The 19,262-nt window shown below is 36.6% G+C and overlaps 1 protein-coding gene across 4 annotated transcripts in view; it reads left to right on the forward strand.

The window, feature by feature from the left end:
* Window positions 1-19,262, forward strand: part of spag9b (sperm associated antigen 9b) — a 99,696-nt gene that overhangs the window by 22,898 nt on the left and 57,536 nt on the right. For all 4 annotated transcript variants that reach the window (XM_081392783.1, XM_081392784.1, XM_081392781.1 and 1 more), the window contains exons 2-4: window positions 2,157-2,277; window positions 5,009-5,079; window positions 5,156-5,247. In XM_081392783.1, coding sequence (XP_081248909.1) covers window positions 2,157-2,277; window positions 5,009-5,079; window positions 5,156-5,247 — 284 coding nt within the window. The remainder of the gene's footprint in view (window positions 1-2,156; window positions 2,278-5,008; window positions 5,080-5,155; window positions 5,248-19,262) is intronic.

The following is a 19,262-nucleotide window of genomic DNA, read 5'->3' on the forward strand; positions in this document are numbered from 1 at the left end:
TGGATTTACACCACAGGGGGACTTTAAACATTTTGAAACAGACATATTTTTTTTGCAAAATTCTTCCATGAAATCAAAAGGTCCAAAATCCACCTGGATTAAGCAAGAAGCCAAAAATCTAAAACTCATCCGAATGACAATCACCAGCAATTTCTGGAAATAATATTATATATTCCCACAACATACCCCAATATACACAGATTGATCTAAATATGGACATTTTTACTATCAGGAGAAAATTCCTCAAAGTGTTCATCTTGTCAGAATCCACTCTTTAAACATTTTACTGGGCTATAAATAATACTTCTACAAATTTTGAGGAATTGAGTTATTGTGTAGATACTTTTGAAAGGTTTTAACCAAGTAAATCAAATTTTAGTCTTAAGGTTTCTTATTTAGTTACATTTTTGTATAACTAAACCTGACTCTCGCCATTAACATAAAAAAAAGGAAAAGGAAAAAGAAACAAATATGTCATTTGATATCTTAGATGCAGTAATTTGTATGATTGTAATATTATTTTTCTTGGTCATTTTCAGATAATCATGCAATTGTATATACACCATATTTGCATGCATATGCATCTGCTTTACTTTTGTATAACTAAACCATAAGCCATGAACATAGCCGTAGAAACTGGCCTGGCGTTGGAAAAGGAAAAAGAAACGTATGTCATTGATTTCTAAGAGGCGTCATTATGATCTCTCATTTCATCATTTGTTTACCAAGTAACATAATGCAGTAATTTGTCTGATTGTATATTGTTTTTCCTGGTAATTTTCAGTTATTCATGCAATTGCATGAATACACTATATTAACTTGAATATTTGTCTCTCATTATTGTGAATTTCATTGGAGCTCTTAGTGTTGTGGTCCATTGCGCTCATTCATGTTGCTGCAGGGCTTGGGTGACATCTAACAATAGTGGTGTGTGTGTGTGTGTGTGTGTGTGTGTGTGTGTGTGTGTGTGTGTGTGTCTGAAGGAGGGGAAATGACACACAGACCTCGCCCGTCATTGGCTCGTTCATCTTTAGTGTATGAGAGAGTGAAGCAGGAATGAGTGACGGATCAGCAGCTGTTGGGATTCTAGCAGTCCACCAGCTGAAAGAGTTAAATGGCTTTGCACCATCATGAAAATGACCCCTGGTTCATGTCCCGCTCGGACTGCTGTGTTGACCTTGTGTTTTGCACTTGACTTTTACATACTCTGGAGTAACCGAGAGCCCTGACCCTGCTGTGTGTCTGATCGGCACATCCCCATGCGAGATATACTTGTGTATTCATCCAAAAATGCTGAATAAATGCTTCAGAAAATGGAGAAAATCGCAGAAAATTGGCTGTTTTTCCTTCTTAAATGCACATTAAAAATGATTTACAAAGCAATAAAAAAATAAATTATAACTTTTATTCAGTAAGGATGCATTAAGTTGATCAAAACTGACAGTAAAGACACTAATAATGTTTAAAAAAAATCTATTTCAAATAAATGCTGTTCTTTTGAGCTTTCTATTAATCAACGAATCCTGAAAAATAAAATGTATCACAGTTTCCACAAAAATATGAACCGTTATGTGTTTTTCAACACTGATAATAATCATAAATGTTTCTTGATCATCAAATCATCATATTAGAGTGATTTCTGAAGGATCATGTGACACTGAAGACTGGAGTAATGATGCTGAACATTCAGCTTTGATCACAGGAATAAATTCACATAGAAAACAGCTGATTTTAACCGCTTTTTTAATTGCCTTTTTTCACATATTTTAGTAATCATCATAAATTAGGTAGGTAGGCTTAAACACTCAAAATTCATCCTGTGAAAACTTTGAAATTGGACATTGTGATATCACGGAAATGGCACTTTAAACACTTTTAGCGGGCGGTGTCATGTTTCATATTAAAAAAATTATTTGAACTATTTTATAAACAACTTTTTTAATCCTGACAATACATGGAATCACAGGAATAAATTACACTTTACTATATATTCACATAGATAATATTTTACAATATTACTGTTTTTAACTGTATTTTTGAGCAAATAAATGCAGCCTTGGAGAGCAGAAGAAACGTCTTCTATGAAAAGACATAAAACTAAAAATGTACCTGTAGAATACCTCAGTGAGTGTAAAATCTCTCTCTGTCTCCTCTAGAGATATATTGAGTATGAGGACTTGCAAGAGCAAGACAAGAAGGATCTACAGAACCGTGTGCAGCTTCTGGAGGCTCAGACCAGACAGATGGAGCTCAAGACCAAGAACTACGCGGATCAGAGTAAGTGAACCGCTTTCCCTCACCTCAGCGCTCTAGCAAATGTACATTTTATTAGCAGCTGACCACGGACTCAAGTGCAGCTTAAGACACGAAGGATCATGATTTTCTGTTAGACTGCCGTGACCGGTGTGTCTGGGTAAATGAAGTGACCTTATGTTGGTTCTCCTCTCACCTGGAGGCCAGAACTTTCACAGGGGAAATTGGCAATCATCATCATTCTTCTGCTCCTATAACTTGCGGGGTACCTCAGGGCTCTATTCTAGGGACGCTACTTTTCTTCCTTTACATGTTGCCGTTGAGCTCCATATTTAATAAACATGGCATTTTATATGATACGCAGTTGTATCTTCATTCGTTTATTTCATTCATTCATTCAAAAACTTTATTTTTAAGGAATAATCACATTTTGTCGTCTGTGTCCTGGCAAAAAAGTTTAATATTATATAATTACAAGAAATTAAATTAATGTTTTATGGTTTCATTTGATTGCCAGAAAAATGTAAATACTCAGAATTTCTGAAAATAAATAAATAAATAAATCATAGAATTGATTCCTAAATCACTGATTGTTAAATCATTGATTATTAAAATCAAATTTAACCATTAAAATAGAATCCAGAATAGATAAAATAGAATTTGGTTTAAAAAAAAAACAAATATGTATTTCATATGGCCCTAAACATGTAATTTAAAAAAAAAAACTTTTTTTTTAAATAAATAATTGTCCAATTGTCTAAGTTTCATGATTTCAATTAATTAGACATGCTTTCTGATTACTAAAATGTAATTTAACCATTAAAATTGTCCAAAAGTCCCAAAAAAATTTAAAGGAAAAATGTGGAATTTGGGGAAAAAATAACAGGGATTTCACAGCGCCCTGCTGCACACACACACACACACACACACACACACACACACACACACACACACACACACACACACACAGTGTTTAACTGAGAACGGGCTGAACTGGATTACAGATTAAGGGCTGCTGAACTCGGCCACATGATGTGTGTATGACCGTGTTTTACTGCCAGGCTCGGCTCCGGGTACTTTACGTAAACACTCCTGTCAGGTGACACACACACACACACACACACACACACACACACACACACATCCACTGAATCTCATCAATTCTTTCAGTGTCCTGAACGAGGATTAAAAACTGTGTTCCCTGCACTTCAACATTCTGGTTCAATCAATTGTGTTTGTGCAGGAACTTCCCATTTTGTGGTTGACGGAAATATTTTCAGTTTCCCTACTGTAACCATAAATGACCACTGAGTCAGAGGATTTACAGTCTGATATAATAAGTGTCTGATATGATGAATGACTTGTCATGGACGCACACTTTCATTCACTTTCATTCCCATAGCTAACTTTCAAATGCCTAGATTTATAGCAAATCAACCTTATAAAGACTTTATCATTTCTACATTGGTCTACATTTGTACAATTTCTTTTTAATTTTGATTTCTTTTTTATTATACTTCTTCCCCAGGAACCATAATTATGACCAAAACCGCTTTTGTTGCCATGTTTAATGCAACTAAAAAGATAGATGCAATAGTCAAGGCATGTTTTTTGCACTGTTGTCAGTGAAAACTAGAAGAGTGAATGAGGGAGAATGATATTTAATTATTTTTGCTTTCGTAGGTACACTACCTTTCAAAAGTTTGGGGGCAGAAATTTTTTAATTTTTTTTAAGCAAGGATTCATTAAATTGGTCAAAAGTGGCAGTAAAGACATTTATAATGTTACAAAAGATTCTATTTCAAATAAATGCTGTTCTTTTGAACTTTCTATTCATCAAAGAATCCTGAAAAATAAAATGTCTCACGGTTTCCACAGAAATCTGAATTGTTTTCAACACTGATAATAATCATAAATGTTTCTTGATCATCAAATCATCATATTAGAGTGATTTCTGAAGGATCATGTGACACTGAAGACTGGAGTAATGATGCTGAACATTCAGCTTTGATCACAGGAATAAATGACACTTTACTGTATATTCACATAGAAAACAGATGATTTACATTACAATAATATTTACAATTTTTACTGTATTTTTGATCAATTATATGCAACCTTGGTGAGCAGAAAATGCTTCTTTCAAAAACATAAAAAATTTGACACAAATGGAACATAAAACTTGACATGTTATGACATGAACACCTTTTTGAATCAGAGTTGTGAATCGATTCACTGATAAAGAATCAAACTGATTCATAGAGAGTAATCTTATACTGTCAACACTATCATCACTAAGTTACATTACAGACGGAAGATGTGAGACGAGGATCCTGAAACTAGTCGAAGACATTATTTATGAGGCATGTCAAATTTAAAACCCATTAATCAGCATCGTGAATATTTGATGATGATAGACCACAAGATCCACAGTCATCAGGTCATGTGGGAATTTTCCCACTGTTTCAAAACAATGTTAATATGACCATATCATGTATGTGTGAACTTCTATATTGTTGGGGTGTGTTTATCCCAGGTGTGGTTTTTAAGGTTTTAGGGTTATAACACATTATAATGAGAGATTTACTGAGAGACCGTTTCCTGTGCTGCTTTATTTCTGTGTCAGTTCTGCCCCCTTCTGGCTGTGTGTTGTTACTACAACGTGTAACTTCTGCCTCTCTGTCAGAAGCTAAAATCACAGTAGACCCAGTAGTTTAAACACATAAAAATACTCCTCAAATTTCCTTGTTTTTAGTTGGACGGTTAGAAGAGCGGGAAGCCGAGCTGAAGAAAGAGTACAACGCCCTCCATCAGAGACACACAGAGGTAAGAACCATGTGCTTGTGTAAAAGATGCCTTTGCATGTGTCGTCAAACGATAACGTGAGAGTTTGTGCTTGCAGATGATCCACAGTTACATGGAGCACTTGGAGCGATCCAAACACCAGCAGCAAACGGGGGAGACGACAGACACGGGCAATCAGAGCCGGATCAGGTGAGAATGAGCTCTGATCTCCACTTCAGGGCGTTTCATCTTTAATATATTATGATATTTATCACCTACACGGTTAAAAACAAGTCCCATAACCAGCTGCTGTTTGTATAGAGCAAGCTGTAACTGCGGCCTGTGCCATATTTGCTGAGTGAAATCAGGGCCGGTTTCTTCATTAGGGCGATAGGGCGACGCTCCACCACTAAAGTGTGAAAGGGACTTTTTAATCACATTCGCATTCAACCCATGATTCAACCTCAGAGTTACGCTAGCCGTCACTGTCTGCCTCTGGATATAGTCCAGTCAGCGTTGAGTCACGTTCTGACTCTCTGTGGGTCCCGGGAGGGCTAGCGCTAATGTGCTTTCGTCATCATGCGTAACCTTCACTTGTGCAGCGATTGGTGGGGACAAATATACCTTTATTGATATTTCACCGCTGGAAAGATGAATGTGTATTTAAATTGGGTCATTTATGTCGTAGAAATGTTAAATTATTATAGAAGCTGGTGCCTTCTATAATAGACTGAGAAAAGCCAGAAAATGTGTTTTTGGCTCATGTGGATGAAAGACAACAACTCCCAGAATGCACTTGCTTCGCTGCCCTACGAGGACACTCCCAAGCCACGCCTACCGGTTACAGAGGGCAGTGTCGGGAGAAATGATACAGCTAGGCTACTAGTGGACTGAAACTGGAAAGACGGCGTTTTATCGTGAGATCCCCCTATGGGCGGGTTGAAGACATGCGGGACAGCTCCTCCTACTGGCTGGAGTCTCTCGCCTCGGGACAAACGGCGCTAAATGACGATTTCGGAGGTTTTTTTCCAGACACACAATACAGAAATCTCTCGTCTCAGGGGGACATGAGGGAGGGAAGCACGGTCATTCCAAAATACCACTGGGTTTCTACTGATACAAAGCTTAAAGGCAGGGTAGGTAGGATTTTTCTAAAAAAAAAAAACATTCCAAATTTGTTTAAACTGTCTTTATATACCAATACATAATTAAAATTAAGTACTCTGAAAAAGAGAGTATAAAAATCGAGTGTCTGTAGACCTCTCACGACTGTTGTAAACACAGCTCATTATTTCCATTCACTCCACCCCCTCCCTTCTGGGCTCCTTCCAAAGCCACGCCCCCAAAACACATGAACGCGCGACGCCAAACGCTCAGGCTCAGCTGGAAGACGCATTTATTTACCTGAGACTTTTTTTTTTTTTTTTTTTATTGACATATTTGTAGAACATTAACAAAAAGGCATTCGTAGTTTCAGATTTTACAAACAAACCTGAGCGTACATACAAATATTACATCTCAATATACATATCATTCCCATCAGTAGGCTAAGTAAATTGAAGCCAAGGTAAAATAAATAAATAAAATAAAATAATAATAATAAAAATAGACGAACAAATAAATATATAAAGTAGGGGAGTAGGACATTATTCAATTTATAAAACCAAAATCTTCCAATAAGGAGTACAAATGCACTGCTTTAGGACTTTTCATCCTTCTTGTTTACCTGAGACGAGTGCATGCAGTGACATCATGTCAGAATCACATGTAATAAAAATAAAATACCTAACTTTATCACTATAAATATAAACAAATAAGATTTATTTTAGTACTCACGATCAAGCTAGCATATCGATACTGGTAAAGTTTAAAATATACTTTGATTCGGTAACGAGCTATATTTATAGGTAACGAGCTATATTTATAGGTAACGAGCTATATTTATAAGGCAAAGCTAAAAACAGGTTGCATTGATACACGTTTTTCCATTACCATCAGTTACACTGTACATATACGGTGTTTTGCATGTAAGAGTTTCCATGATGAAAACATTGTTGACTCTGATGAGGACTAACGTTACACTCCGGTGACAAGTACCGCTTCGTCGGTTCGAGGACAGGTCCGGGGTCGAGGGCGAAGCAGAGGAGGTCGTTCAAAAGAGCGGGCAACCAGGGTCCGAGGAAGTAGTTTTTGCCTTGTTTGCCTTCGCTGACTGAATATGCAGGTGCTTTGAATTTTGAATGCTCTTTCTCTGCCATAATTTTACTCTTCGTAGGTTCCGTGCCTCTCTTGCCCTCCTCAAATCAAACGGGTGCGCGCGCATATGGGCAGATCTAGCGACAGGGGTGGTAGCCATGGTTGCGAGAGTGAGTGACAGTCGCCCAAACCAATCAATTGTTTCGTCCCGAATGGAAATAATGAGCTGTGTTTATTGCAGATTAAAAGGTCTACAGTCACTCGATTTTTATACTCTCTTTTTCAGAGCACTTACATTTTAATTATGTATTGGTATATAAAGACAGTTTAAACAAATTTGAAAAAAAGTTTTTTATAAAAATCCTACCTACCCTACCTTTAATGCTAATCGGTGAAGTGTCGCTTTAATCTGAAGTGACATCGAATACTTTCCTCAGTGCATAACTTACATTTCACGGACATATTCTCCATCTGTAAGTGTTAGAAAGTCAAGCAAATATTTCCATGTTGCTGTCAGGAGTGGACGAGCTTCTGTAAGCTAAACTTCCCTGATCGAGCGCCGAACAGACGGAGCGCAATAATTCTGACTAAAATATACATTAACACTAAAATATAAATATATTTAGCTAAAATATGTGTTGTTGTTGGTGAACATGTGCTAGGCCTATAGCATTCCAAACCTACGAGTGTATTTTTATGATAGCAGTTTTGTTTTTATTTATTTTATTTTTTATTTTAGTGGATTTAACGTCTTCTTTAAAAAGCATTGTTTTGTTTTTAAGATTGTAATGATACAATGTTAGAATGTAATGTGATTTGACTTTTTTTGCACATAATAGATACGGCAAGGTTACATTCATTATTCATTATGTTTGTGTTCATAGCCTTCAAAATGAACATTGAAGGAAAATATTGATCAGGATATGAAAAAACTTTTTTTTTTTTTAAATAAATAAATTTAGATCTTTTTTTATTCAAATATAAAAAAAATAAATACTGAGATTATACCACATCGCCATTTAGCCCAAAAATACAGATTTATTGGGCTATAGCCTATTCCCCAACCCTATACCTTATGGCATGCTTTAAATGCTGAATTTCCCATTTTTAGCTCCGCAATAATACATTATTATCACTGTTAAATGGTTATTTAATAATTAGCCTATATTCAGTCCTGCATTAATAATTTAGTTTGTTTGTGCCCCCCCCTGAATGAAATACAGTACTTGTTTCTTACTCATTTTGGGGTGTTGATACCTAAAATAGTGCCTGTTTTGCTGTAGGTGAAGGAGTCTTGCATGGAAAACCTGCCATAAACACACTATTTGTTAAATTCTCAGCCGTTTTCACACGTATGATATTATTTCATGCCTAATCCTGATTACAAGCTTAGATTTATGGCCAGTGGCGGAAGAAAATGTTCCAGACAATGACAGAAAATTGCAGATTTTTTGAAAAATCACCTTGTGCTTATGTAAAGTGACATTAAATGGAGTATTTTAATATATATTTCCACTCCTTTGCAGTTGAATTATATATTTTGAATATTTCTTTTGTTATTAAAAACAAAAACTTTTGACTTTTTTAACTGTTTTTGGTATTTATGTGCAGTACAGCTGATACACACATAATTGGAAAAATAATTCTAATTTTGTGAGAGAGAGAAACTGCATCACGGAAAGTTTTTATTGATACATTTGAACTCTGCTTCATCAGATTAGGTAATATTAGGCCTTTTTTCCCAAATAAACTTCTTTTTCTTTTTAAAGGTCCCGTTCTGCGTGATCCCATGTTTCAAACTTTAGTTAGTGTGTAATGTTGCTGTTAGAGCATAAATAATAGAGATATTTTATTTAACAGAAGTTGACTACAAAAAACGGCTCGATTGGACTACACCCCTCTACATCCTGCATTAGTGACATCACCAGAACCTTTCTTGACTAACCTCCGCCCACAGGAATGCTCCCTCAACTCTACTGGCTACTTGCGCACTTCTTATAACTTAGGCTACTGTGTTTACTCAGCTCTTACGGTGATTTTCTGAAGTAAAACTGACGCTTCATCTTTTGTGTGATGTACAATAAACTTTATTATACTCATCAGTACATGTTTGATCATCATTCAAACAGCAGACTTGTAGGCTATTAAAAAATAATGGATACATAGCCTACAAGCAGATGACAAATACGTTATAATAACCGTAATTAAACTACTAAACCATACCTGTTTCATCTCTATACAGCACTCTGACTCTGTAGGCATTATTGTCCGACTCGAAATGAAAGCCGTTACTGAGAGTTTCTGATATTATCATCATTCCGTGAGATGAATTTTTCCTGACAGACTGAGCACGAGCTCATGAAGCTCCGCCCCCTGTGTCGTCCAGCAGCACCTCATTTGCATTTAAAGGGCACACACTGAAACATCGTTTTTCTGAGCCCCAAAAAATTTAAATTTAAACATGCTGTAAAAAATGATCTGTTGGGTATTTTGAGCTCAAACTTCACATACACACTCTGGGGACATCAGAGACTTATTTTACATCTTGTGAAAAGGGGCATAAAACGGGACCTTTAAAGTCCAACTGAAATCAACATTGACCCCATTTACTTTGTTAGCGCAATAAGCACATATTACTAGTCTTGTGGTGAAAAATTAATCCGTGCAAGTTAATACACAGAAAAAAATTGTTTGCCGTCGTAATCTTTAATCAAAGTCTGAAAAGTTACTTCCGGTCAGGAATGGCGTTCCTTCTCTGATGATGTAGGTTTGACGGCTTGGTTTGGGAAACGCTTAACCACTCCCTCAACCCGTTAGTCTGTAATGAGCAGAGATGGAGAGGAGGAGCGCTAGAGTAAAACCCTGCCCTCTGTTCAATATTCCCTTTCACTGGGAAATACGTCACAACACTGGAGAAAAGTCGTTTGCAACTTCCGGTTCACGCGGACTTTAAGATGCAGGAGTGTGTTATTAATAATTTTCACTTTAATATTTATGCCAATTCCATTTCTGTTCCCCATCAGTCTGCTTTGATTCTGCATTTAAATAACCCATGTGAGGTCTCCCACATGCAACCGCTGTGAGCATCTCCTAATGTTGTGTGTGTGTGTGTGTGTGTGTGTGTGTGTGTGTGTGTGTGTGTGTGTGTGTGTGTGTGTGTGTGTGTGTGTGTGTGTGTGTGTGTGTGTGTGTGTGTGTGTGTGTGTGTGAGATATAGAGGGATTGAGAGAGAGAATCATCTGGTGGATGTTTATAAAGACAGAAGCATGAGACGGCTTCTGTAAATGACTGACAGCATGAAAACTGAAGCACATCCTCATATAAGAAACATATTTCAAGCAGAAAGTGTGGATTAGTTTCTACAAGGGCTTCAGCGACGCCCGGCTCTAGTTATGCTTGGGATTAGTTTTGCATGGCTTTTCCAAACATTTTAATATCAAGGATCTAGAGCTGCACGATATTGAAGAAAAATGCGATATGTGACAACTCATTAATTAATGCGATATTCAATTATGCAATACGATAATGCTGAAAGTGTGTAAAATAATTTTAAATGATCTTTAAAATATATTTAAAATTATATAACCAACACGTGTTTCACATTATTTTTGTGACGAGAAAACATCCCTAAACTTCTGCCAGTGAACATCAGTGTTTTACTGTATATCAGAAGTGTTATTTTAACATCAGTGTAAACCTCGGGGGTCAGGGGTCAGGTTATCCTACATTAGGGTTATTAACAACAGAAACTGAATAATCAAATGTAAAAATAAACACTTCTTAGTTTTCACTGAGATTCTTATTAAAGCTACAAAAGTTATTCAGCTGAGAGCAGCGAGTGATTTTCTCTCTTTTGTTCATGACCGCAGTTATTCATTGCAAGCCGTTGCGATATGCATATACATTTGCGATATTTAGATAATTTCGATATATTGTGCAGCCCTACAAGGATCCCCCATAATGGTGATCTTAAAGAAGATTTAGCAAACCCTTTTATTTGACATGATCACGTTTTTAAAGTAATCCCATAATCCTCTCCGCACACGTACCCTCTGATCGAGTCCGTCTATAAAGCGGCAGTCTCGTCCTTCACAAGCGACAACATTTTCATCTTGGTTCAGTTTAGGCTTTTAAATCTGCGCTCCGGTCTGGGAGTGTCAAAAAAGCTTTAGAGTTTTACTGTTTCATTCTGCTTTCTGATTCGGATATTAATTGTGATTATTCTATGACAGACATCACGTCACATCTGTCCACATTGAGAAGAGTCTCGGCTAGTCGGCTGTGAGTGTGAGGATGCTGGAGGAGGAGATTTATAGCCTTTTCTCACAGCACTGGATATAATTATAATTAAACTAATCAGTTTGATAATATCGGAAGGGCATTAAATGTAGTCACGCAAAGCTATAAGGTACTTTTGTATACTTTTAAAGCTCTGCATACCCTGGAAATCCAGAGTTCTCGCGAGAGCACAAGTTGAATTTTACAAGTTGATGCTCATTAAATATGCCCTTGTATCCGAGCTGCACCAATCACATCGGGTTATCTGATATAGGCGGGCCAGAGGCGAGCTAAACAGAAGTCATTAGTGAACATTGCAGGATGGCTATGGATGAACACCAGTTGTTTGAAACGGCTTTGGCCGCTACAATGAACGAGTTAGACTTGGCTTTTCATCTAAAAGAGGAACAGAAGACGGCGCTCGAATCGGCGCTCGAATCGCTCCTTTGCAAGAAGGGCGTTTTTGCCGATCGGATACGGCAAGAGTCTAATCTACAGTGAGCTCCGCTGGAAGCTGAGCGTATGGGGCTTGCTGTGATTGGTCGTAGTTAAGGCTGCACGATACTGGAAAAATATGTGATATGATGTTGTTGAGTACTGCGATAACGATATTTCTTGCGATATAACATTTCTGTAGAGAAATGCTATTTTTATTAATTTTTTTTAATCATTTATACATGTAATGATTAGAGCCCGACCGATATATCGGCAGGCCGATATTATCGGCCGATATTAGGCATTTTCAAAACTATCGGTATCGGCATTTATAACGGCCGATAAATGAATATTTCAAAAATAAAATAAAAACGGACGAAACACCCTTCAACCATGTTATGAGTGTTGGCGTTGTATAGTTTGTCCACCAGAGGACACTCTACACCGTCCCTGTTGGCAACACTCGTGTATAACGCGCCACACATTCTGCAACCTGCTGATCCAGCCCGAGTCGGGCAGAGAGAACCGCGAGTGAGATCAGCGGTGAAGTGTGTTCATGGTGAGTTGGTCACGACTCACGAGACATACATTGCTTGAATAACAATTAAAAGAACATCCCTATCAGTTCTCTTAACTCAAATAAGGATGACAAAATTCGTGACTCATGTCCAGTTTTGCTGCGGTTAAATAAGCCGAGAGTGAAGCGGAACAACGCGACGTAGGCTATATTCACATAAAATGTTAACACTGCAGTTCACAAAAGTTCATAATGTGCATGTGCTTTAATGCTTTGTCGGTTAAACATTTAATTTTAAATGCTGATGCGCTGTTCTAACGTGTACGTTTCTCAGCGCGTACATGTGAAGCTCACATGCACTAAAAGCCTTTCTACCAGCGCCTGGATACTGGACTAAGTTATCTTTCGAGTATTATTGTGCTAATACTGTTAAATACACACAAGACTTACATAAACAAAGTCGGTTGTCTAAAGTAAAGGCAAAAATTTAGAGAAAATCTGCTTGTCAAATGCGTGTACATTAGACGTGTCGTGCTCAGCTCTTAAAGAGACAGTAGCAATTGTAAACACACTGCCGCTTGTCCTTAAAGGGATAGTTCACCCAATAATAAAAATGATCTCATTATTTACAGGCACTCTAATGTTGTTCCAACTGTATTAATTTCCTTCTAATATTTTTCTAATATTAATAGTTTGAAGAATGTGGGTAACCAAACAGTAGCTGGTCCCCATTGACTTCCAAAGGAGAAAAATATACTATGGAAGTCACTGGGGTACATCAACTGTTTGGTTACCCACATTCATCCAAATAACTTATTTTCAACAGAAGAAAAAAACAACTTGAGAGAGTAAATTATGACAATTTGAATTTGTTGTCAATTTGAATGTGAAATTGTTGTTTTTGTTCAAAGGACTAAACATTTAGTCTTAAAAAAAATCTTAAGTTTGTATTTTTATACATTTTATTTATCAGAACTTTAATATATTTTGATGTTCCTCTGTTCTGTTGTGACAATAAAAGAAACAAGTTTCTTTTTAAAATGCATTATCATATTATTTTAGTTAAAACTCATAAATAACTACAAATAACTAATGTTAGGGAAATTTGTTAATGTTTTGTTGCGCGTTTCTGAAAAAAAAAAAAAAAAATTTAAAACCAACAAATATTTGTACGGGTATCGGCCTTCAAAATCCTTTATCGGTCGGGCTCTAGTAGCCATCAAAAGTTTGTACACACCAATTGTAAAGTGTGTCCAAACTTACTGTACTATAATACACATAAATAATATTGCTACTGTATTATAATATACACATAAATAATATCGGCCGATATATCGGTATCTGGCTTTTTTTTTATCGGCATCGGCGCCCAAAAATCCATATCGGTCGGGCTCTAGTAATGATCATACTAAAATAAACAGGCAGGCTAATAGATATTCTGATCCTCAGAAGAATATCTCAGTTTTTTCATAAGGAGTTAATGTTACACATGCAACACTTTGATTAATGGTTGTCTGTGAGACTCTGTTATTGTTACTTGGCAATTCGGTAGCAGTTTTGGTAGATTTGGGCTTACACTTTCTGAAGTCTTCATATCGCTCCCTGAGGTTGCGTTCCAGATGACTGTGGAGATTAGTTTCCTCTCGACGTGGCCAACATTTTTCGGCACGACTTCGTGACACCGTCACTTATGTTCACATATCGCGTTTTTTGCGCATGCAAATTCGTTATTTCAAATGCAGGCGCGGCAAGCGCACTCAAAATGGAAGCACATTTTTCCTAATCCGCGACGAGATGAGAACATCTCAACTTTTCAGAATCCCGCCATCTCACGCAGGTCATGGTTTCATAGCAACAACAGACGCAAGCGCTTGTGGAAAGAAGGAGATAGCGGCGCGGCCGCGCTTTCCATTCGTTTTTAGAGGCGATATGTGAACGGCCCCTTTCACATTACCTGCATTTATGACACGTCTTCTCTATTGAAGCCAAAATATTGCCATATTTCAGACGTACAGTTCTCTTTAGGCACAGGCTCTTCGCTGTTGTCATTTTCCTCGCTTGTCTCTACTCCCGCCATTAGTTTTTATTTTCCACTCTCTGCTCTGAGCCACTAGGTTCCCCTTTGGGCCCGATCTAGCCAATAGCATAATAGCACCTACTGGGGAGGCGGGTATAAAGATAGTAAGGCCACATTTGATTGGTCGAATTTGGATAAACAACCTATGCATGCATCACACAAATGCTTGGCACATAAAATAAATGCAATTTATCGCACCTCTCTGCAATACGGATATCGCATATGCTATTATCGCGATAACGATAATTTTTCAATATATTGTGCAGCCCTAGTCGTAGTGTTATCCAATTACGTGCAGTGAGATTTTCAAACGCATGCTTGCTGCCGCCCCTCGAGCTGGCCGAGCTTCATTAGTCGACACCATTAATCTTTCAGATTTAGGTCTGGATTTCCAGGCTAAGCTCTGCATGGACGGGCACCAAAATATGTCTCTGAACTTATACATTTTAGTTCCTCACAGAGATCTCTGAGATCCCAAAATCAGCTGCTCCTTGAAATTAAAGGAGTCGCTTAAAAACTAAAGGAGATCGTGCTTTCTCAGTCGCTGCTGCTAAGTTGTGGAAGGGGTCGCCAGTGTTTATCAGATCCTCTACTTCTGTAACCCTGTTTAAAACTCGCCTTAAGGCATATTTGTTTGATGAGGCCTTTGCTACTTTGTAAGGACTGTTAGGCTTTGATTTTATGTTTATATTAGTATTATTATTATTTTGCATTTTTATATTGTATTATTTTTTTTATTTGTATTTTAAAGTAAAGTTGATCATTCCGTGAATAACTGCAATTGCAGATTTCAAACAGAGATGGCGACAAAGAGGAAAAACTACGGACTGCAGCTTTAAAGTTGTATTAAAGTGTTAGAAGATTTTTTTATTAGTTATAATTGTTTTGTGATGTCTATAGTTTTTACAAATTTTATTTCAGTTTTAGTTATTTTAGTACATCAAGTTAAAGTAAATGAAAATGAGAAATGTTGCTTTGGTAACTAGCTGAAATAAAGTTTTAAAGTTTTCATATCAGTTAAAGTTCAAGAAATGAAAATATAGTTTTTATTAATTTAATGGTATTATGTTTTTCAGTTTTAATTTGATTTATTTTACTACATCAAGTTAAACCAAATGACAATGAGAAGTGTTGTTATGGCAACTAGCTGATGGAAACCGGAAAATGCATAGAGAATTAGCGCGTAAGTAACAGAGCGGTTCATTAATCAGCCGCGCGGAGGGAAAACAACACGCTAGGAAGGACAGCTGCTGCAAAGCCGGTCGTGTGTGTGTGTGTGTGGAGTGGATGATGTCACAGCACAGCAGTTAGAGGCTGCAGAGCTCTCTCTCTCTCTCACACACACACACACACACACACGCAGACAGATTCTCGTGTCGATGGGATTGCTGTGGCGTATCGGGGGCCGGCGCGCGGCCCGTAGCGCGTGTTGTCAGACATGAGTCCGGGTTTCGTGCTGCTGTTCGTCTTTGGCTTCGTGGGGGGGGCGGTGGTCATCAACTCTGCTGTTCTCGTCTCTCTCTCTGTTCTCCTGCTCGTGCATTACTCCGTCTCCAACCGGCTGCCCGCCATCACACACTCCCTGCCCCGGATCAGCAGGTACGCACACACACACACCGGTGCTTTTAGCATAGTTCTTCTGTTTCACAGGCTGTGTCGCATCACAAGAGTTTAGATGCCTCAGAAACATGATCTTGCGCAGGCGATCAGGGACCCTCAATTATAACATTTTAAATGCAGATATTTTTGTTTAAAGACTCAATTTATACTGTAAAAAGAAATGTGAAAAGGAAAATGCACGAGATATCGGTATCGGATAATTATATGATAAATAATGTATTATTTCCTTCAGCTGAGAAACTGTTCGACTAGATGATTAGAATCACTTTGAAAAGGAAAATAGAGTTTGTCATATTGGCTACATAAAATTATAATGAGAACGTTATAATTGTGTGATTTGGGACGTGGCTTTTAATGGTGAAACTTTTGTTTTTGTAATCAGGCTCTCAAAAATGATATAAAAATTGGATTTATATTTATCGGCCAATATATCGGTTATCGGCTCTCAAATATAAAGAATTATCGGTATCGGCCAAAATTTTTATATTGCTGCATCCCTAATGAAAATATTTATTTTCTATTGTGTCACATTGCATTTTTTCTTCTCACTATAGTACTTTACCGTTAGATAGATTTATTTTTTATTTTAATCAAATATTATATTATATTATAAATATTAATTTGTTTTTGTTGTTTTGTTGTTCTTTTGCATGAATCCTTTCAAAAACATTTAAAAAAATCTTACCGATCTCAAACTTTTGAACTGTGTTGTGTATTTTAGATGATTATTTTTCAGGATTTGCTTAATTTCAATACAAAAATCACAAATAAGGCTTCCAAAAATAAGCTTAATTTGATCTCTATACAAAATGTTTTTACTCTTATTCGTGGTAATTCTGGAAAAGTTGACCGTAGACTTCTTATCATAAGCCAAGCTAAAAGCTATTATATGCGTTGTATAATAAATATAATTTTACTAAAATGGATAAATGTCATTTGATACTCATCAAATGCCTGACTGTGTTATAGATTATCATAACCAGTGAACTTCAGTAGATGATATTTATTGATTAAATCTGATTTAATTGCTTTTAAACCTCTAACTGATTGGAATCACTTTGAAAAGGAAAAAATAGTTCAGTGCAACGTGTACATAAAATTATATTGAGAACGTTATAATGTGTGATTGGGACGTGGCTTTTAATGGTGAAACTCAGGCTCTCAAAAATTATATAAAAAATGGATATAGATTTATCGGCCGATATATCGGTTATCGGCTCTCAAATATAAAGAATTATCGGTATCGGCCAAAATTTTTATATTGGTGCATCCCTAATGAAAATATTTACTTTCTATTATGCCACATTGCGTTTTTTTCTTCTCACTATAGTACTTTATCATTAGATAGATTTATTATTTATTTGGATCAAATGTATTAATTAGTTTTTGTTGTTCTCTGAACTTTTCCACAGACCCCAGTTTGAAAACCTCTTGCATTATTGGACTTTGCTTCTCTTGATCTTAAGCCTCTATTTTCCCTCTATTTCTGTCTGTGTACGTGCATGATTTTCCTCCGTTACTCGGGTTACTATTGTTCATCATGTGTCTGTTAGCTCTTGGAGAGAACCGTTAGCATGAGCAGTGTTGTGCTGCGGCAAGAGCCGGCAGATCTGAGAGTTCATTTCTCCTGCCAACGTTTGTACTGGATCCCGTCTCATTCTAACTGGCTTATTGTTCATCACGACTTCAGTTTGTTCTTCTGTTCAGTCTTGCACTAGAGCTGCAGTTGAACACCTGATATTGTTGGATGCTTTGAAGAGCTTTCTGTTCTTTTATTTCAAGATGTTAAACTGGTTTCAGGGTTTTAGTGTCACATGTTCAGGTGATTATAACAGTAACGTTGTCTGAAACAGAGCTGTTCACCCAAAGCTGATATTTCACACATATCATGTATTCAGCAAGGTTGTATTTTATGAGCCTATAAAATATAAGAATTAATATTTAAATAAAGATGACGCAAAATATACTAGTAGAACTACCATTCAAAAGTTTTGGATCAGTAAGAAATTAATACTTTTATAGAGCAAGGATACATTAAATTAATCAAAAATTACAGTTTATAATGATACAAAAGATTCTATTTCAAATAAATGCTGTTATTTTGCATGAATCCTTTCAAAAACATTTAAAAAATCTTACCAATCTCAAACTTTTGAACTGTGTTGTGTATTTTAGATGATTTGGGAGGTCAGGATTTGCTTAATTTCAATTCAAAAATCACAAATAAGGCTTCCAAAAATAAGACAAAATGTTTATTTTACTCTTATTATTGATAATTCTGGAAAAGTTGACAGTAGACTTCTTATCATAAGCCAAGCTAAAAGCTATTATATGCATTGTATAATAAATATAATTTGAGCAAAATGGATAAAAAATGACATTTGATACTCATCAAATGCCTATTTCTGACTGTGTTCTAGATTATCATAACCAGTGAACTTCAGTAGATGATATTTATTGATTAAATCTGATTTAATTGCTTTTAAACCTCTAACTGATCCTGACTCGACATGCTTTGGTTAATCTCAAGGCCGAGAAATGAAATACTCGCTTTTTATGTTTTGATAAAAGGGAAACTGTGCTTACTTCTGTACTATTTCTATTTTTCATCTAGTTTTTTGTATAATTTAGTTGAAGACAACTGGACTTGGCTTGTTCTTGCAATCCAAACATTATATTAGTTGCTTTTGAACAATTTCTCTTGGTGTAATTTTCATTCTGCTTTTATTAATGATCTGGAACATTAACTTCCAGTGCTGTAATAGAGCTTTCCATGCATTGAACTTTGGACCTGAAGTTTCTAAACTCTGTTAAATCATGACCTTTACTGTGCGATTGACACGACGTGTTATGTGACGTGTGTGTGTGTGTGTGTGTGTGTGTGTGTGTGTGTGTGTGTGTGTGTGTGTGTGTGTGTGTGTGTGTGTGTGTGTGTGATTACAGCACTGGTATTGATGTACACGTCAGATAGAGATCCAACACATGCAAGCCTCACTGCATTGATTTACTCCCTTTTATTTTTTACTTAAAAATTGGCAAGAAATCAAAATTGATCCTATTTACTTTGATAGTGCACATTAGTGTTGCGGTGAACAATTCACC

The sequence above is a fragment of the Scardinius erythrophthalmus genome, assembly GCF_964197995.2.
Source record: "Scardinius erythrophthalmus genome assembly, chromosome: 18".
Lineage (NCBI taxonomy): Eukaryota > Metazoa > Chordata > Actinopteri > Cypriniformes > Leuciscidae > Scardinius > Scardinius erythrophthalmus.